This window comes from Lacerta agilis, chromosome 17, assembly GCF_009819535.1.
Source record: "Lacerta agilis isolate rLacAgi1 chromosome 17, rLacAgi1.pri, whole genome shotgun sequence".
Classification (NCBI taxonomy): domain Eukaryota; kingdom Metazoa; phylum Chordata; class Lepidosauria; order Squamata; family Lacertidae; genus Lacerta; species Lacerta agilis.
The window spans coordinates 21177825-21199323 of record NC_046328.1 but is presented as its reverse complement, the minus strand read 5'-3'; the positions used below and the strand labels follow the sequence as shown (position 1 = coordinate 21199323).

At 48.8% G+C, this 21499-nt stretch overlaps 1 protein-coding gene and 1 non-coding gene across 2 annotated transcripts in view; both read right to left on the bottom strand.

Annotated features, from left to right (window-relative positions):
- Nucleotides 1–541: 541 nt before the first annotated feature.
- Nucleotides 542–21499, bottom strand: part of RNFT2 (ring finger protein, transmembrane 2) — a 36085-nt gene continuing 15127 nt past the window's right edge. The window contains exons 4-9 of the mRNA XM_033135879.1: nt 21393–21493; nt 17645–17798; nt 6063–6212; nt 5118–5183; nt 3713–3814; nt 542–695 (exon numbers count right to left, since the gene is read on the bottom strand). Of these exons, the coding sequence (XP_032991770.1) occupies nt 561–695; nt 3713–3814; nt 5118–5183; nt 6063–6212; nt 17645–17798; nt 21393–21493 (708 nt within the window). The 3' untranslated portion in view covers nt 542–560. The remainder of the gene's footprint in view (nt 696–3712; nt 3815–5117; nt 5184–6062; nt 6213–17644; nt 17799–21392; nt 21494–21499) is intronic.
- Nucleotides 7586–7658, bottom strand: TRNAT-UGU. The gene has a single exon. It is a non-coding gene; the product is annotated as a tRNA-Thr (tRNA).

Sequence of the window (21499 nt, the reverse complement as noted above, 5' to 3'; positions counted from 1 at the left end):
GGAGGACGTTCTTCACAGCTCCTGGCAGGTCCTGAGAAAAGATGCGAGGGTCCAGTAAGATGGGAGGGGAGCAGGGTTGCGATGACTTCAGGTAAAAGGTAAAGGTAAAGGTACCCCTGACCAGTTGTGGACGACTATGGGGTTGCGGCGCTCATCTCGCTCTATAGGCCGAGGGAGCCGCATTTGTCCACAGACAGCTTCTGGGTCATGTGGCCAGCATGACTAAGCCGCTTCTGGTGAACCAGAGCAGCGCATGGAAACGGCGTTTACCTTCCCGCCAGAGCGATACCTATTTATCTACTTGCGCTTTGACGTGCTTTCAAACTGCTAGGTGGGCAGGAGCAGGGGCCGAGCAAGCGGAGCTCAACCCGTCATGGGGATTCGAACCGCCAACCTTCTGATCGGCAAGCCCTAGGCTCTGTGGTTTAGACCACAGCGCCAACCGCATCCCTGACTTCAGGTAAGCATGCAGGCAAATGCTCCTTCTTTCCACCACCAAAGAAGGAGAAACAGAAAGAAAGAAAGAGAGAGAGAGAGAGACGCCATTTTATTCATCCTGTTTAATACACCTGGAAATGAGCCGAGGTGGTACCATCTTTCCAACACCGCAAGGTCTCCACGGCCACAGAGCGACACAGCGGGCAGGTCTTCTCCCGGTCAAACCAGAGGCAGAGACACTCTTCGCAAAAGACGTGCTTTATAGGCAAAAGGAGCAACGGTTATTGTCATTATTCTTGAACCCGGGATCTTCTGCAGAGGCGAACGGTGCTGAAAATGCAGGATGGTGTACAACAGGGGTGGCGAACTCCAAAAAGACTGCGATCTACTCATAGAGTTAAAAACTGGCAGTGATCTACCCCCTTTTGTGGGGTTCAGGTCAGAGTTGTTGAGATTCTTTTAGGAAGGAGGAAGGCCCATTTTTTAGGGGTTCAGGCCAGAGTTGTTGAGCTTTTCTGACATGGGAGGAAAGCCCTTTGGGGGGGGAAGGGAGAAGGGCTAAAATGTTGAGCATTTTTTAGGGGAGCCAAAGTTGTTGAGCTTCTTTGGGGGGGGAGCCAGTGATCTACCAGAGATCTACCACAGACGTCCAGTGATCTACCGGTAGATCACGATCTACCTGTCGGACGTGCCTGGTGTACAACAAGCAGGAAGCAGCCCGCATGTAGCAATGGAAAGGACCACCAAGAGGGGCGCCAAGAGTATTTGAACGCGCACCCTTCTGTGGCACTGTGCGGAAATTCTTTTTCTTTTTTAATAAAAAAATGTTGACTAGCAACTTCCTGCTGCTCAGGAGCCACAAAGACACGAGCGATGGTGGATGCTGGCAGGTGCCCGAGGCTGCTTGTTGCTGGCGCCGGGCCCGATTCTGAGGAGGCTGAAATCTTTACCCTATCCCCAATTCTTTTTTCCTTCCATTTTTTTTAAAATGACTTTCAAAGTGTTGACATATGCAAAAATGGAGGGGGGACTAGCTTCCCAGGCATTCAAAAACTAAAGTAAAAATAAAAGTAATTAGGATCTAAGCTCGTCCAATGCGCCCCCGCCCCCGGCCGCTGCAAGGCAAAAAACCCTCTTTTCAGCATTAGGAACTAACTGTGTACTCTTCCCAGACAAATTAAAAGCATGTCACTTAAACCCTCTGGCCAGAGAAGGTTCCCCAGTCCTAAGTGAGATAGCTCAGTAGATCATGAGACTCTTAATCTCAGGGTCATGCATTCAAGTGCCATGTTGAACAAGAGATTCCTGAATTGCAGGGGGTTGGACTAGATGACCCTCGTGGTCCCTTCCAACTCTACAATTCCTATGAGTCTAAATTATAATCCCCTTTACCAGAGGTTTTCAACCTTTTTTGGGCCTACGGCTCCCTTGACCAACTACATTCTTTCTGTGGCACCCCTGTGGAGCCCAGTTATTTCACCCCTTGCCTGGAGAGCCAGCAGCCCCTCACCCCACTTTGAACACCCTCTCTTGGGGAGCATTCCCTCAGCCTCTTCACCCTCTCCCTTTTCCTTGGGAGTCCTGGAAGCAGCTGCCACCATTTCTGGTCTCTGAGCTGCCCCCTTCCACCCCAAAGAGAGGTGCCTCTTCACACTGCCCCACAGGAGACTGGGAATCACCCCCTGGCCAGCCCCAGAGCCACCATTCACTTGGGGAGCTTGTAGCTAGAGCTGCTGCAACAAACAGCTGTGCAAGCCTTTGGGAGGCAGAGACTTGAGAGGGCATCAGAGGAGGGAGGGAAGGAAAGAGGGACAGAGGCCAGTGTTGCCCACAGCACCCCTGACCATCATTCAAGGCACCCCTGGGTGCCACAGCACACTGGTTGAAAACCACTGGCCTTTTACCATTAACGTTGCAGTGCTTCAATTATTATATTAACCTCTATTCTTTCTATGCTACAGGATAAGGATCGTGAGAAATAAGGATAATAAAAGGTTTCGGGGGTTTTTTTCATAAAGAAACAACAACTCTCCGGTCTATACAAGCCAGATTATACCCAGTTATTCTTTTCTTCTTCAGTTCTTTAAAAACCAAATTTCAAAACGTGGACATTTACTAAAAGAGGCAGGGGAGATAAGTTGTCAAGGCATTAAAAAACTAAATAAAAGCAATTAGGATATACGAGCTCATCCAACCACTCTGCAAACAACATCTCTAGGAACTGAAATTGTTAGGAACTAACAGTGTAAAGGTAAAGTAAAGGGACCCCTGACCATCAGGTCCAGTTGTGTCCGACTCTGGGGTTGCGGCACTCATCTCGCTGTATAGGCCGAGGGAGCCGGCATTTGTACGCAGACAGCTTCCGGGTCATGTGGCCAGCATGACTAAGCCGCTTCTGGCGAACCAGAACAGCGCACAGAAACGCCGTTTACCTTCCCGCCAGAGCGGTACCTATTTATCTACTTGCACTTTTGACGTGCTTTTGAACTGCTAGGTGGGCAGGAGCTGGGACTGAGCAACGGGAGCTCACCCCGTGGCGGGGATTCGAACCGCCGACCTTCTGATCAGCAAGCCCTAGACTCTGTGGTTTAACCCACAGTGCCACCTGGTACACTAACAGTGTACACTTACCCAAGAAAAAAAAATATGTAATACACTTTGCCAACAACACTGCAGCGTTTAGCTCATTACATTATCCTCTTTGTTTTCTATGCTACAGGATACAGGTGGTGGGAAATAAAGATAATAAAAGGGGTTTGTTGTTGTTGTTTTAATTTTAAAAAAACCACAACTCTCCAGTCTATAGAAACCAGACCATGTCATAAACAAGGGGTCAGCACCCTAAGGCCCATGGGCCACAAGCGGCCCACAAGGGTCGTTTAACTGGCCCACGAGCCGCCCCTTAACTGAGCCACCCGCTTGGTGAGTCCCTGCATGCTGCGCTAAACCGGCGCAGCGCGGCACGGGGACTCGTTTTCGCGGCGCCGGAAATCGCGTCTGCAATCCAACCCATGAAGGGTGAACTTTGCCGACCAGTCATAAACTGAGGCTACTTCCATACCATGAGTTTATTAATTTAAATACATGATAAAATTATGCCAGATTTCATGGAAAGTGCTGTTGTGTGTGTCTGTGTGCCGCTGCGACACCTACAATTTGTGTGATCATTCTACCCCACCGGTTTGCCAAACTAAGCCCAGAGGCGACTTAGCAGGCTGGGTGAGGACAGTGCCACTTTGCCCAGGCTGCTCTGCGCCAATTCAGTCTGTGTTACCTGGCATAAGAGGATCAGCGGTTCCCGGAACTCGGCCTGGCAGATGGCACAGATGTCGCCAGCCTCACTGCACTGCTGACTGGTCGCACGGACTCCATAGGTCTGGAAAAGGGAGAAGCGCACAGTCAAAACGACAGGATGTCATGTCAAAACAAAATCGAAAATTCTTTCCAGTAGCACCTTAGAGACCAACTGAGTTTGTTCCTGGTATGAGCTTTCGTGTGCATGCACACTTCTTCAGATACCCCGGTCTCCCAGATCATGTGAAATGTTTTACATTTCGATCCCGCCTTTTCCTCTGCCTTTTATACCCACAATAACCCTGTGAGGTAGGTCAGGCAGTGAAACACCGGCTGGGCCATGAGGCCACCCCGTGTCGGGTGTCAGGGAATCCGATCCTCCCCCCGCCCACCCCACGGTAGGCTGCCAGGAACAAATAAACAAGGTGAGCTCTTACCAAGTTCTTTTATTCAGTATTCACAGAGAAAAGCAGCCTCGAGTAATAGCGTTGCTCCGAGTAATTTCCACCCCACTTCTCTCCTCAATCGTCAACAGCACCACCCCGATTACGGTGGTCGCTTACGGCCATTTGTCTCTGAGCCCTTTGCTCTCCTACTTTCAATGCTCACTGGGTTCTGGGAGAAGGGGGGTCTGGAATGCTTTCTAGTGATAACGTATCAGCCAGCTGCTCCGGCTCTGCTTCCTCCTCCTCTTCCCGCATTATTTCCCAGCTTCTCTCCTCCTCTGCCTCTGAGCTATGACCTCCTTCAAACCACTTTTGTAAATCTATACTGTCTTCTCTTCTCTGGAAGGCTCAGGCTGGGGAGGCGGTCTCCACCATTCCTCCTCTGTCCAGTCCCTGATACCCTGAGGGCTTCGTGGCTGAGGGGGATTCAAACCCCGGTCTCCCAGGTCCTAGCTCGGCACTCTTCACCGCTATACCACACTGCCTCTCAAATGTGAGGCATAGGGGCAGTTGCCTGCATTAAAGTGACTCCAACACTTGGGTGTCAATCAGGGCTGGTGAGGGGTGTGGCTGGGGACTGGAGGCGTGGCCTAGGGAAAGTTCTGGGGGCCAGGTAGAGAGGGTTGGTGGGCCACATTTCAGCCTGTCTGCCCCCCCCCCCCCTTGTCTATATATTTAAGTACTGGCTGCCATTGCTTCTTCACTGCTTGCTTTGGGGCGAATAATACGGCCGAGAATAATTTCCTGCAATTTCCAGGGATGTGCTAACTTAGCTGGACTCCTCAAATCTTTCCTAACCGGCGCAATGCTAAGCAATTCCCCGCGCTCCCTGCAGAGAATCTCGTCAGTCACTTGCCGCTCCGATGAATGCTCTTCCTTGCCATTGTTGAAGCATCCAATTATCTTAATTATAGGAAAGCAAAGCAGCTGCCTACCTACCTGGGGGGTGCAAAGGACCTTCAGTGCTTTCCTCACACTTCCCACGCGACCGCAGATGTCAAAAGACTGGAACAAAAAGAGGTAGAAATTCACCGTAGGATGAGAGGGCGGGGGGGGGGGAGGAGGTGCTATTTCTGCCTTTCAAGGAAAGCGACAGCATTTTCTCTGAAGCGAGATCAAAGCTTCGCCTGTTGAATGGCAGCCTGCTGGGAGGCTGATAAAACCACCACTGGCAACTAAACCTGCACTCTAGCGCAGTGTGAATGGGCACTGACGTCCTCGCAAAGGAACACAGAATGCTGCTTTATCCCAGATCAGGCTACTTGTCTTATCTAGCCCAATGTTTCCTACTCTGACTGGCAGCAGCTTTCCAGGGTCTCGAGTGGAAAATGGTTTTTCTCATGACTTGCTGGGATTTTTTTTTTTTAAATTAAAAATATAATTGTAGTTGTTGTTCAGTCGTGTCCGACTCTTCGTGACCCCATGGACCAGAGCACGCCAGGCACGCCTATCCTTCACTGCCTCTCGCAGTTTGGCCAAACTCATGTTAGTAGCTTCGAGAACACTGTCCAACCATCTCATCCTCTGTCGTCCCCTTCTCCTTGTGCCCTCCATCTTTCCCAACATCAGGGTCTTTTCCAGGGAGTCTTCTCTTCTCATGAGGTGGCCAAAATACTGGAGACTCAACTTCAGGACCTGTCCTTCTAGTGAGCACTCAGGCCTGATTTCTTTTAAGAATGGATAGGTTTGATCTTCTTGCAGTCCATGGGACTCTCAAGAGTCTCCTCCAGCACCCACTTTTCCTGCAAGGAGCTCAAAGTGGAGCGGCTGGTTCTCCTTCCTCCTCATTTAATCCCCACAACAGCCCTGTGAGGTAGGTTAGACCAAAAGGCTGTAAGTGGCCTAAATCTTTCCCCACCCCTGGCCCTCAGGCTGACCACTTACTTTGCAGAGGCTGTACAAGATCAGGAGAATCCCCCCCAGGAAATAGCTGCTGGACGGGTCGTCCCCCATGATGTATTTATACCACAGCTGGATGGGGACCAGGGAGCGAAACAGCTGGCTCAGCTCTTCAATGACCAGGTAGAACTTGCCCTGTAGGAGAGAGGGAAACACAGGTAAGGCCACTTCCAGGCTATCACCTGGAACCACAGAACTAGCAAATCTAGGTTGCCCAATTCCTTTATTCCTTTATTACACCCAACTGTTCACATACACCCCTCTGCAGCAACCTGGACTGAATCTATAAACAGGTTCGCCGCTTCATCTGAGGTTTCAAAGGACCAGGTTTAAAGCATATCATATCAAGGAAAGAAAGAGCTTTTGAACGGGCGTTTCCTGTATGCAAAACTTGCTAGGAGTTAATCTGAAGTTCTGATTTTGTTTATTTAAAGCAGGGTTTCCCAAACTTGTGTCTCCGGCTGTTTGGGGACTACAACTCCTATCATCCCCAGCTAGCAGGACCAGTGGGAATCGTAGTTCAAAAACAGCTGGTGGAGACACAAGTTTGGGAAACCCTGATTTAAAGTATTTGTGCCCTGCTCTTCAGCCCCAAAGGCTCCCTCGGTGGCTTACATATGATCTGTTACAAGCAGACAGTCCCTGCCCCTGCAGGCTTACAATCCAAAAGAAAAACATGACACACAAGGATAAAGGAACAAGGAGGGAAGAGGAAAACACAAATCAAAACTCAGGCACCCGTTTCTAAAACTGTTGTTCCTGTATTGACCAGCTGGCACATTTTGGGGCAGGGGGGCTGGAAGGAGCCTGTCTTTCGGCAAAGCTAACAAAATGAGCCTTCTGCTTCTCAGTTCCCCTCCCCTCCCGGGGCGCTAATTTTGTTTTCTGTGCCAGACACTCTACAATACGATATACAATTATCAGTACTTCCATGCCTATGGTTTTCTAAAAAAAAAATTATCACTTATATTCACATGAAGTTTCTTTCTGAGTATTGGTCCCTGAGTGTTGTAATAAAGAGAGTGAATGGCTGACTGCTTGGCTTGGCTCCCAGGCCCCCTGACCCACTCGCAGGAGCTCAGCAGCCTGGCAGGCGGCACTCGGGCCCTTTTGAAAACCCAGGACCAGGATCTTTTCCCGTGCATCTGTCCCGACGCGCTCGGCTTTAACAGAGCAAACCGCTGCGGGACCTGCAAAGCAATTTAGATCAGTGTTTACCTCCTGGCTGGCTGCCCTCCTGGGAAGAGTAAGGCGGCTCCAAAATACAGTCGTCATATCTTCCAGTCCCAGGGGGTGCTGTGCCTCTCGCCTTTGTCCCAGCCTTCTCCTACCCCTACGGCCCTCCAGATGTTTGCGGAGAGAGCGCCCAGTCTGCTCAAGTTGTGGGGAGGGCTCAAATCAACTAAAATCCCGTCAAAAAAGCTCAGGAGGAAGCTGCCTTATACTGAGTCAGGCCACCTGCATCTCAGCGACACTGCCTGGCTGCGGTTCTCTCTCCCAGACCTACTTGGGGATGTCAGGGATTGAACCTGGGACCTTCTGCGTACAAAGCAGATGCTCTAACCCCTGAGCTATAACCCTTAAGAATGTCAGAATGTGCCTTATCAGGTCACTGGTCCATCTAGTTCAGTCTTGTCCATACTGGCTGCTAGCTATTTTTCTGTGGGTTTCCAGGCAGATCCTGGGACCTTCTGTGGGCAAAACAGGTGATGGATATTATTCAGAACCATGAGGACTAGAACATTTTTTTGGTGGGGGGAGCACATCTGAGCACTAGAGCATCTGCTTTGCATGGGAAAAGTCCCAGGTTCATCCCCCAAGGCAGGGCTAGAAAAAGATCCTGTCCGAAATCCTGCGGAGCTGAGGCCAGTCAGAGTTGGCAGCACCGAGAAAGATAGACCCATGGCCTGACCAGTGAGCTCCCTATGTAATCATTTCAGACTTTACTGCAGTAGCCAAAGGCCATGGCATCATCCAAAAACGTTGACAATCACTATATAGACAATAAAACCACTGTCAAATCTGCTAAAATTACATAGGATAAGAGACAATTCTCAATCAGAATACACATACTAAATCTCCCAAGTCCCCCTTTGTAGCGAATTGTTAGTTTATCTAATTATTTCACCCTTATTATTATTATTATTAGATTTATTAAATTTGTATACCTTCCTTGGAGCTTCCCATGTGCTTCCCAGAATAGGGACCTTCACACCCACCCACCCCAGCAGAGGAGAAGCTTGAATTTATATACTGGGGGAGTTATTCGCACTGCTGCTTTTGTAGACTTGAGAAACATTAAAAAAAAGAGGTAATTCGTGTTTACACAGCTGATTTCCATCCATTCTCCAATACTGGCTCCTTGCTGCCAGCGAGAACCAGGGGGATTGAGCCCATTAGGGTCCTGGAGGAGAACAGCAGGCTCGGCCCCCTCCCTCCCTCCCTCTCCCCCCCCCCGGGGGTCCCCCAGGATGAGATCACCCGGCAAAGCTGTCCTCCTCGCTCTCTCTCTCTCTCTCTCGCTGAGCAAATCGAAGGGCTTTGGAGAGCTTCGGCATTTCGGATGATCTCATATCCCCCGGGAAAGCGAGTGAGGTCACGCCAGCCGCTTACTCAAGGACCCGCCGCCCCCCGCCTCCGCCTCCCGAGGGGCCCATCGCGCGGAGCAAATCTGTAATGGCAACAGCCTGAGATCCCAAGCGCAGGCCATTTAGTAGATTAGAAGGGAGGCTCTGGAGCAAAGCGTGCGGCTCCTCGCAGGGGGTGGCCGCCTGCTAATGAGGAGGCTGTCAGCAGCGCTTGGCAAGGCAGGTGGCCTGCACAAAGTCCTCTCGGCTCCCTTCCCCTCTGCTGTAGGTGCAAAGTGAGGAAGGTCTTTCAGGGTTACTTTTGCCTCTAGGCCTAGTCCGGCCAGCTCAGCAGGTAATGGCATACCCTCCAACACTTCTCCGATGAAAATGTTGTTGTTGTTCAGTCGTTCAGTCGTGTCCGACTCTTCGTGACCCCATGGACCAGAGCACGCCAGGCACGCCTATCCTTCACTGCCTCCCGCAGTTTGGCCAAACTCATGTTAGTAGCTTCGAGAACACTGTCCAACTATCTCATCCTGTCGTCCCCTTCTCCTTGTGCCCTCCATCTTTCCCAACATCAGGGTCTTTTCCAGGGAGTCTTCTCTTCTTATGAGGTGGCCAAAGTACTGGAGCCTCAACTTCAGGATCTGTCCTTCTAGTGAGCACTCAGGGCTGACTTCCTTGAGAATGGATAGGTTTGATCTTCTTGCAGTCCATGGGACACTCAAGAGTCTCCTCCAGCACCATCCAATGAAAATAGGGACGTCCTATTCCATATTAATAACAGTTTTATTCTCAGTTGCCCCAGCTATTCTGGGTGGCTTCCAACATATATAAAAAACATAATAAAACATAATTATAAAAAAACCTTCCCTACACAGGGCTGCCTTCAGATGTCTTCTAAAGGTTGTCTAGTTACTTATCTCTTTGGCTTGGGGGGGTCACATAACTCTGTACCCTCCAATATTTATCCGATGAAAATAGGGATGTCCTAAGGAAAAGAGCGGGCATAGGCAAACTCGGCCCTCCGGATGTTTTGGGACTACAACTCCCATCATCCCTAGCTAACAGGATCAGTGGTCAGGGATGATGGGAGTTGTAGTCCCAAAACATCTGGAGGGCAAAGTTTGCCTATGACTGGAATTTAGGGATCAAATCAGAAACTGGGATGGCTTCTGTAAATCCGGGACTGTCCCTGGAAAATAGGGACACTGGGAGGATCTGTAATGGCACAGGCTCCCGTCCAGGGTAACCCACCCACAAGACAAGGTGAGGCGACTGCCTCAGGTAGCAAGATCTGTAGGGACAGCCAATCCCGATGTAGATATTTGTTCCCCCCTTGTTCCTGATGTAGGGGAGGGGAGCCATTTTTGTGATTTGCCTCAGGTGCTAAAATATATTGGGACGGCCCTGCCTCCCCACCCTGGACAGTTAAATGCTGCCCAGAGGACATAGGTGTACAAAGTGGATTTGGAAAGCTTGGGTCCTAATCCTGAGGTAGCCGTAGACTGACTTAGGCCATCTGTTTGAAAAACTGGTATAGAAACACAGGAAACTGCCTTACAAATCTTCAGTCCATCTAGCGCAGTATTGTCTACACTGACTGGCAGCAGCTCTCCAGAGTTTCAGGAACACAACACTCCCAGCCCTACCAAGAGGCGCCAGGAATAGAGTTTGGATTTGATATCCCGCTTTATCACTACCCGAAGGAGTCTCAAAGCGGCTAACATTCTCCTTTCCCTTCCTTCCCCACAACAAACACTCTGTGAGGTGTGTGGGGCTGAGAGACTTCCAAGAAGTATGACTAGCCCAAGGTCACTCAGCAACTGCATGTGGAGGAGCGGAGACGCGAACCAGATTACGAGTCTACCGCTCTTAACCACTGCACCACACTGGCACAGAACCCGAGATCTTCCGCATGCCAGGCAGATGCTTTGCCACTGAGTTACAACCCTTCGCCAATGTTCTGTCTGATCCGAAGGAAATTCAAGTCTACAGCAATGCCGTCTGTACCATGTGAAATTCCTAAGAGCAGGCTTACTAACTCTACAGAATAGGCACTTTTGTGAATATGTGTATAAGACAGAGATCCACAGGCATGTGTGTGAGTAGATCGATCAACGACAGGCTCACCCCCTCTCCATTAAATCTTCTGCCCAAACAGGTTACTCAGACGAGAAAATATTTCGTCCTTTATTACTGGAACGTATTTATAGGATCACACACACACACACCCCCGGGGCTTGGGAGACGATAGATCTGTATTGGTTGAGAAATACACACAATCCCGCCGATCAATTCACATTTTCTACCAGTGTTTGCAAACAAAGCATACGGGCCAGGCATTTTTCCAAACCAGAGTGGCACCATCAAGGCAGGACTCTGGAGGCGGTTGTCGGGGGGTGGGCGCTAAGCAGGGTCTCAAAATCTAAGGTGACTGCCTTTCCTTCACATGCTACTGTCTGAAGAGAGGGCCCCAATAACATAATTAGGTCTAGAGGTGTGGGACTCCAGGCCTGGGGTATGAATGTGGACCCCCAGGCCTCTCTACTTGGCCCTCAGGGCTTTCCCTAGGCCATACCCCTTCTCATCAGCCCTGCTTCACATTCTCCCTGAGTCTTTGAGCTCTTCCCAGGCCCTCCGCTTATCCGGATGGATCGAGAGGGGTGCGCAAGAGTGTGCAGAACTGCTACGCAAAGGTCAAAACTCACAAGCAGTGCCCCGCCCACTCTGGCCTCTGGCTCCGCCCGCCACTGGGATGGGGTTGCCCCAAAGGCACTGCGGATCGCTCCCGGTGGAGAGAGTCTCAGAACGCACAACCAGTGAAGCCCACTGCACAATGGATGTAACATCATCATCATTTCAATTTATATACAGTGGTACCCCGGGGTTACGTACGCAATCCGTTCCGGGTCGCGGTACGTAACACGGGCGTGCATATCACGAACGCACAAAAAACCCAAAAAAACCCAGAAGAAGCGTGATTTGAGTGCTTCTGCGCATGCGCGAAGTGCGCAGAACACTTCTGCGCATCCGGGGGTCTCACGCACTCCGGAAACACTTCCAGGTTGCAGGTGTTTGCAACTCGAACATCTGCAACACAGGGGGTGCGTAACCCGGGGTACCACTGTACTGCTCTTTATCAGAAGATCCCAGGGCGACATACAACATTAACAAACACATTACATAGATTCGCCATATTTCAAAAAGTGAAAATCCAGACACAAAAGGGTATTTTGGGGGGTGGGCGCAAAGTTGTTGAGCTTTTTCTTTTCTTTTTTATGGGAGGGGGCAAAATCTCCCCCCAAAATAAAGTCTTTCAGCCATTTTAAAGGAAATTTGCCCCCCAAAAGCCAACACTTCCGAAATGGGTTGTCACATGCCCAGGTTTCCCCAGACATTTTTTGCCGATTTTCTTATATTCTGCCTGGACGCTATTTCCGACAGACAAATCCCAGAGATGCCCAGGAAATCTCGGATCTATGGCAGCCGTACATTACAGAACATCAATGATAAAAAACATAACAAAAAGCATACTGACAGACAGCCTAATAAGAAAATATCATAATAACAGTCCTCTCTCCCACACTATCACAAGCCATAGATTATGTAATAGCCATAGGCCTCGGTAAAGAGGAACTGTTTTTGCCTGGTGCCTAAAGTCATGTAATGATGGCGCCAGGCGAGCCTCTCCGGGGAGAGCATTCCACAATCAGGGAGCCACCACAGAAAAGGCCCGTTTTCCTGTTGCCACTCTCCAAAGCTCTCAGGGATGGGGGATGGAGAGAAGGGCCTCCGATGACAAGGACAGGGTCCGGGTCGTGTGTGTATGGGGAGAGGCGATTCTTAAGGTACTGAGGGTCACAGTCTCCGCTGAGTGGTGGCATCCAAAGGAGCTTTGCGTGAGAACAACTGTTCCTTCCCCACCTCCCCGGCACACCTTTCAGAAACCGCTGTTATCCCTAACCTGAAAAGCCCAACGGATACCAGAGAAGCAGCGCTGGAGCGCTTTGAAACAGCTGCGGCCCTCTCTTCCCTCAAGAGGGCCTTGGCTACACCTCTCCCGAACGCCCTCCATTAAAAACAACACAACAAGCAGATACCATTTGGGTTCAATAGAAAACGAATTAAAGTAAATTAAAACGGCCAGAGCCATGTGGCTCCTGGAAGCGCCTATTGTTGTCAGGGCGGCAAATGGCAGCTTCTCATTTACACCGCTAAGGAGCGACAGCTTGAGGGGAGTGGGTGATTTTTGATTTTTTTTTTTTAAGGCAAGCAACAGAAATACTCAGGATGGAAATTTGGGGAATGCCAGATGCCTCCTCTTCGTCCTGGTGCATGCAAGCCTCTGAATGTGACGCGGAGAAAACAGATAAGAGAAAAAGTTTTCCTCCCTCTCTCCTAATGCTAGAACTCCTCGATGTCCAACGAAGCTGAATTTTGGGAGATCTGGTACAGGTAAAATGGAAGCACTCCTTTGTGGAGCATCACAGAGTTAAACTATGGAACTCGCTCCCACATGAGGCAGTGATGGCCACCAATCTTGAGGGTTTTTTTAAAAAAAAGATTAGGCAAATTTCTGGCGGTGAATGAGGTCATCAATGGCTACCAGCAGTGGCAAACCTACATTTTTGGGACCCTGAAGCCTGAACAGTTATGGGGGCCCCTTCACAACCAGCAAAGAGGCCTGGGTAGCCACTGTCATCTGCTTCAATGGAGTTGTTCCACAACAGATCACCACATACATACATACATACATACATACATACATACATAGAAGAGTTTGGATTTGATATCCCGCTTTTCACTACCCGAAGGAGTCTCAAAGCGGCTAACATTCTCCTTTCCCTTCCTCCCCCACAACAAACACTCTGTGAGGTGAGTGGGGCTGAGAGACTTCAGAGAAGTGTGACTAGCCCAAGGTCACCCAGCAGCTGCATGTGGAGGAGCGGAGACGCGAACCTGGTTCCCCAGATTACGAGTCTACCACTCTTAACCACTACACCATGCTGGCTCTCAACAATAAGGTTACCAGACGTCCCCGTTTCCCGGGGACAGTCCCCAGATTTGCAAATCAGGCCCCATACAAAATCCATTGAAGTTGAAAAGTGTCCCCAGATTCATTGAAAATAACCTGGTAACCTTAACACACAATCAATCAGATTTTTATAAAAGATGCTGTACTGGATTATCTCACATGTCAAAGTCACTGGCGTGAATAAAAAATTCCTATAAAAAATAAAATAAGTTCCTATAGGGACGCGGGTGGCGCTGTGGGTTAAACCACAGAGCCTAGGTCTTGCCAATCAGAAGGTCGGTGGTTCAAATCCCCGCGACGGGGTGAGCTCCCGTTGCTCAGCCCCAGCTCCTGCCCACCTAGCAGTTCGAAAGCACATCAAAGTGCAAGTAGATAAATAGGTACCGCTCTGGCGGGAAGGTAAACAGTGTTTCCGTGCGCTGCTCTGGTTCACCAGAAGCAGCTTAATCATGCTAGCCACATGACCCGGAAGCTGTACGCCAGCTCCCTTGGCCAGTAACGCGAGATGAGCGCCGCAACTCCAGAGTCGGACACAACTGGACCTAATGGTCAGGGGTCCCTTTACCTTTACCTTTTATTCCTTATAGTTTTTTAGTTATGTGGGGTGTGGGTGTGAAAATTAGGGGAAATTGGGGAAATGTTATATACATGCATGATGCACTTTTTCAAGCAAAATTCTAAGCAATGTGAACTAAAGTCACTTTTGGGGCCTCTCCAAAGATTAAGGGCCCGCAAGATTAAGCGTCATTAGTTTAATAGTAGATCTGCCCCCGGCTACTAGCCACAATGGCTATGCTCTGCCTCCATTGCTGAAGGCAGCAACACTTCTGAATAACAGGTGCTGGAAAACGCAAGAGGGGACAGTGGTCTTGTGTTCAAATCCTGCTTGCGTGTTTCCCACAGGCATGTGGCTGGCCGCTGTAAGAACAGGATGCTGCAATAGATGGGCCATTGGCCTGATCCAGCAGGCTCACCTCATGCCCTTATGTACAAAACAGCAGATGGTTGGAGACAACCGATAGGTTTTCTGTCTTTTCTCAATGACCATGAGATCTAGAAGCTTGCCTCTTTTTTTAAAAAAAAGGGATTTTAAAGGGACGCAGGTGGCACTGTGGTCTAAACCACAGAGGCTAGGGCTTGCCGATCGGAAGGTTGGCAGTTTGAATCCCCGCGACGGGGTGAGCTCCCGTTGCTTGGTCCCAGCTCCTGCCCACCTGGCAGTTCGAAAGCACGTCAAGTGCAAGTAGATAAATAGGTAACGCTCCGGCGGGAAGGTAAACGGCGTTTCCGTGCACTGCTCTGGCTCTCCAGAAGCGGCTTAGTCATGCTGGCCACATGACCCGGAAGCTGTCTGTGGACAAATGCGGCTCCCTCGGCCTATAGAGCGAGATGAGTGCCCCAACCTCAGAGTCATCCGCAACTGGACCTAACGGTCAGGGGTACCTTTACCTTTACCTTTAAGAACTCATACAAAGCTAAGGGTTTTAGAATGTCGAATTCCACTGAGAACACGTAAGCACAGGGCTGGTTTTAAGACACCGTCCTCAGTCTAGCACTCAAGAGGGTCTTGTTTTCAAGGTCGCCAGGAAGAAAGACAGCAACTCGAGATGATCAGCGTCTCGGCAAAGAAAGAAAGTATTTTCAGAATGAGGCATCTGTGCTGTGAGCCATTAGGGGGGCCCGACAGATGCAATCTTACCAGCCTCCTGGTGCGGTTGAAAAATACAGGCACAGTCTCTTTCTTCTCTGGGACAAGGATTAATGAGGACTTGGGACAGCTCTTAGATAAGCAAGCAAAGGCTGCGAACCTCTTCCAGCTCTGCAATTTGTCTTGGGCTGACGATTTGCATCGTTTGCATGTTGGATGGGTTTTTACCCCCATCACCCGCTCCCCGAGCTGGATTATGCCATGACCCAGCCCATTAATCTCCCCAAATAAAATAATAATAATAATCATTATCATCAGAGGCTTGCGGTAGGGGGAGGGCGGCAAGATTCTTGGACGGCCGCCAGGGGTAAATTAATATTTCTTCTTAAGTACCCGCAGCATCCAGGGACAAACCTTTCCAACCACACCTACTCGCGCAAAACCCATTTAGAATTACTTTGATCCCCTTGGCTTGAAATCTCAGCACCGGCTGAAGGATGATGATTGCGTGCGCTTAACACAGAGGTCCCCATCTGTCTCCCGCACAAAAGTGCTTCTGTACAAACTGGGGGAAATAAAGGTGAAACGGGGAGCAAAGGAGGAGAGCGGCAGGAGCTGGGCCACACACACACCCGCCCCGTTTTCTCATTTCCTAATTCCATTAAGAACATAAGAAGAGTCTGCTGGATCAGGCCGGTGGCCCATCTAGCCCAGCTTCCTGTTCTCACAGCGGCCAACCAGGTGCCCCAATGGGAAACCGGCAAGCAGGACCCAAACACAAAAGCATCTCTCCACTTCCTGCAGTTTCCAGCAACTGGTATTCAGGAGCATTGCTGCCTCTGACCTCAATTGAAGCTGCCTTACATTGAGCCAGATCCCTTGGCCCATCTAGCCCAGTGCTGTCTACACAGACTGGCAGCGACCGCCCAGGGTTTCAGACAAGGAGACTTTTCCCAGCCCTACCTTGAGATTCCATTTGGTATGGAACCTGGAACCTCCTGCAGAGGGGCGTTCTTAGCCCCTTGGCTGCCGGGGGCGGGGAAGCCAAGAGGCACCCCTGGGGCGGGGCATCACGGTGCGTGCGTCATGACGTCATGACGCACGCGACGCCCCGCCCCCGGGGGTGCCGGGCGGTGGATTCAGGAGTCTTTGTGGGCTGCAAAGACTCCCAAATCCGCCGCCCGGGCTCCCTTGGCGGAGCGCAAGTCGGGGCAGGGAGAGGGACGGGCCACCTCGCTGGCCCGCCCCTTTCCTCCATGCCGAGCTGCGCCGCTGGAAGGGGGGGCTATTTTCGGCGCTGCCGGGGCGGAGCCGCAGGGGCGGCCAGCGAGGGGGGGTGACACCCCTCCTCGCTGGCCACCCCTGCGGCTCCACCCCAGCAGTGCCGAAAATAACCTAAAAAAATTTTTAAATTTTTTTTCCCAATTTTTTTTTTAAAGCCCAGTGGGCGGGGCCGCCCCCGATGTGTCACCCCAACAGGGGCACTGCCCGGGGCCCCCCGTCCCCCCTGCAACGCCCCTGCTCCTGCATGAAATGCAGGCGTTATACCACAAAGTTTGGACCCTTCCTCTTGCAAAAAAGATGGTTCCGTTCTCATGGCTCTGAACAAGAGGCTGAATTAAGTAGACAGCAACCAGGCCAGACCATTGGTCTACCTAACTCATTGTGGTCCATATTTCAGGCAGGGGGCCATCCAAGCCCTACCTAGAGATCATAGAATTGTAGAGTTGGAAGGGACCCTGAGGGTCCTCTAGCCCAACCCCCTGCAATGCAGGAATCTCAACTTGATCGTCCAGGAGATCATCTGCAGCAGTATTGCTGGCCATTCCCCAACTGGTAAGGCTCATTTGACAACAACAAGAAACTGAGCCTTAATGTCGACGGCCTAGTCTTGTGGAACACCCTGCCACTAGAGATCCAGCGGGTGCCCTCTGTTTCAACTGCGTGCCGAAAGCTTTTCCATCCTGTCTGATTTACGGAGGCAATTAACAACACGCCTTTGCATAATAGTTAAGATGGGTTCTGAATTTAACTTTTTCATATGGTTTCTATTGTATGGTTTCATGTACAACTGTTGCAAACCGCTCTGGTTTTTTATTTATGTTTTAAATGGCAGAATATAAACGAACTCTTTGGATAGGTAAACGCTTTGGAACAAAAAGGATGGGAGCCCTAGTCTGATCCACAACACCAGATCCCTCCCCATGCAGAGGGGAAAAAGCAAAATAAAATCATCTTAAAAATAAGATTGCAACCAGAGTGAGAACGGAGCACATTCTCTCTCTCTCTCTCTCTCTCTCTCTCTCTTTACCTTTGATTTCACGGCCAGTACGATTTTCGGCAACGCGACAACCAGACACTTCAAACCGATGGTGAGGTATTTGAGTACAAAGTCTGTGATCCCCACAATCCACATCAGATCGAAGAAATCCAGCTTCTCCAAGTTGGGTCTCAGGAAGATGAGGCTGAAATGGGCAGGACAGGAAGAGGAGAGTCTCTTATTTATTTTATTTATCTGAACGCTTTACACACCAATTCAGTTAAGCAGGTCCACTAAGCAGTTTACAAAGATACAGCTTCCTAAACCCTAGTTTGTAATTGGCTCGTTTCAAGAAAAGCAGAGTTAAGATTAACTGCAGTTTGTTCGGTTCAGATAACCCAAGAACATTAAAGCTTCTAAATTATTTCCGGATGTTGTGGAAACAGAAGGGGGAATGCATGAGACTGCTGGGCAGCAGGGTTCCAGGAGGAATTTAGGTTTGTTTCCATCATGCTAAAACATGGGGAGGCAAACTAAGGCCTGGGGGCCGGATCCAGCCCCATCGCCTTCTAAATCTGGCCCGTGGACGGTCCGGGAATCAGCGTGTTTTTACATGAGTAGAATGTGCCCTATTATTTAAAATGCATCTCTAGGTTATTTGTGGGGCATAGGAATTCGTTCATTATTATTTTATTTTTTTCAAAATATAGTCCGGCACCCCACAAGGTCTGAGTTTGCTGACCCCTGTGCTAAAACTTAGCTTTATCATGACATTCAAGCAAAGCCACTGTAAAATGCAACAGAAAGCAAAGCAGGAACTAACATATTTATCGCACAACTCTTGAGAAAAGAGAGATTCCAATAGGCAGTGGGAAAATGAAACAACAGCCTGAAATCAATATAGCCGGCACGTTACAGAAGAGGAAATAAATGCAAAAAGACCGTATGCTTGCAATCCTATATTGATCTATCTGGAATCAAGCCCTGTTGAACTTGATGGGGGTTACTTCTGAGTGTACATGTGTCTGATTGGTATGGCAGGTGTTGATCAGGAAGTTTTTTTGATTCAAAGGAAAAGAATAAAAGGGGTGGGCAGGGATGGAAAAATTCACATTTATCTAGAGGAAGTTGTTGATAATGTCTTGTTCACTTACAACGGCTATTTGTATGAATAATCAGTTATATTTAGATCAGTTTTTAAGCATGCAATACATTTGTTGTAATACTTTTGTGAATTTGTCATTTTAAAAATAGGAATCAAGGAACATTCTTCTCAACGGAAAAGGCAGCGACTGAAATCTTGCAACAGTATTTTTTTTTAATTAAGATATTCTTGGTTTACAAAAGCATGTGCGAGAAACCAAGACAATCTTACTAAAACGAGATTTTCTTGGTTTACAAAAGTACATGCATTGTCTCTTTTCTCGTGTTGTAAAGCCTTTTCTATACAGGTGAAACTTGAAAAATTAGAATATCGTGGAAAGGTTAATTTCTTTCTGTAATTCAACTTAAAAGGTGAAACTGATATATGAGATAGACTCATGACATGCAAAGCAAGATATGTCACGCCTTTGTTTGTTATAATTGTGATAATTATGGCGTACAGCTGATGAGAACCCCAAATTAACAATTTCAACTTTGGGGCTTTCATCAGCTGTACGCCATAATCATCACAATTATAACAAACAAAGGCTTGACATATCTTGCTTTGCATGTCATGAGTCTATTTCATATATTAAACTCCAGTAGCTAATGAAAACAATTGCTTACTTAAATGGACTTTTCCACGATATTCAAATTTTTCGAGTTTCACCTGTATATCAGCTACATACGATGTGAGACATTAATGTTGTTTTGAGAGTCTATTGTTCTGCAGAGTGTGGTCTGTGAATCTAGCTAGAAAGGGGGATTCTCCCCATTGCAATCACACAGAAAGAGAGATTTGCAGAGTAAGAAAATAGCAAAATCGTTTCTAGCGAGAAGTACATAATTTGGATAGAAAATTTTTAAAGTCCAACAACCTATATTCCCATGCTTTACTTTGCTGCGTGTTTTGTGGTTTTAAATCTCTGCTGAGCTCCTCACACTAAAGGGTACTTGCTCCAAAACTGGATCTTGGCATCCGGGGAATTCTCATTTGATACCTTTGCCAACACACAATCTGAAGGTCCTTTGCTCTATCTGCTTTAACCCCAGGCAAACCCCTTTCTGCAAGCAGAGTTGCACCCACACTTCCGACAGCAACTGAACAATCTGAAGCCTCATTCCCATCACGTTCCCAGGATGGTTAAGCACTGGCTTTGCTTCCTAATTAGGCAGCCACAGTGGGATATGGTTTCATGCTGGGTGGGAGCATCCATGGGCTTCTCTGCAAAGTAAATAAACGAATGGAGTGGGATAAACAGAAATCAAAATACTCACAATATGGGCACATCACAATGGAAATTAAACCCTAAAAACAAAACAAAAAACAATCGAAAATGAGAGACCTCCCAAAATGAAAACCCAGCAACACAGAGATGGGAATGAAAGAAACTGATTTTTTAAAAAAGCAAATAGGCAGACACACACAAATGAATCCACAAATAAATCAGATCGGGGAAACGGAAAGAAAAACTAAAACAAAATAGCAAATCTGAGCAAAGAGAAAGTCAACTGAAGATCCAGGCTGATGTCTGTGCTTTCTAAGTATATGGGGTGAAGATAAATCACCCTTCCTACCCACAAGGCAATAACCCCCCCCCCCCAATTTCCATTTGATGCCAAACATCACTCAGCTTTGCGAAACATACCTGCAGATTCTCATCCTGGGCCCAGAATATCCAGATTAAGAGACGGCCTTATTTTAGATCACAGAGCCCAATGCTATGATCTGCACATTGGGACCCATCTACACCAGCAGCCTCACGACGCTTTAAACAGCCATCACTTCCTTCCAAAGAATCATGGGAACTGTAGTTTGTTTGGGGTGCTGAGTTGTTAGGAAGACCCGCCCCCCCTCCGAATCCCTTCAGAGAGCTACAATTCCAGGAGTGGTTTATTGGTCAGTCCCCTTTCCCAGAGAAGTCTGGGAATTGTAGCTCTGAGAGGAATATGGCAGGGGGGAGGCGTCTCCTAGCGACTCTCAGCACCCTAAACAAACTTACTTGGGAAGAAGGATCGGTTGTTAAAGCACCCCGGGAATTGTAGCTCTGTGAAGGGAGAATAGGGGGGTCTTCCGAAAAACTCTCAGCACCCTGAACAACTATAGTCACTGTGGACAATGCTGAGCTGAGATGCAGGCCTTTTTTGTGGCAGTAATCACACACCTCTTGTTTTGTTGCTCATGGCAGCCATTTTGTGCTGGCACCCACATTTTCATCAATATATGAGCACAGGGACACCCTTTGTTTTACCAAAAAAAGGAAGGAAGGAAGGAAGGAAGGAAGGAAGGAAGGAAGGAAGGAAATAATGGCTAGAAGGAAGGAAGGAAGGAAACACTGGCTAGATGAATCAGTGGTCTGACTCAGTGCAAGGCAGCTTCCAATGTTTCAGATGCTGGAGAACTCCAACTCCCATCAGTGCCAGCTAGCATGGCCAATGGTCAGGGATAATGGGAGTTGTAGTCCAGCAGCTCCTGGAGGGATGCAGGTTCTCACACCCTTGCTTATCTGGCTGTGAGCTTTCTCCAAGTCCCTTCCAGTCACACACAAGCAAACAACAACAACGTGTTTCTCCCCCTTTCATTCAATCCCTCCTTGCTCTTCTGATAAGTGGATGGCTACCTGTTTTTCCCAAGGATCCAAGCCGTTTTGCTTACCTGTTGTACAACTGCTGGGAGCTGAAAGTATACAGCAAGTACAGGGTGTTCCCTGTGAGGAAGGCCAGGATCCAAAACACCACCAGCACAGACCGCTTTTCCTGAGA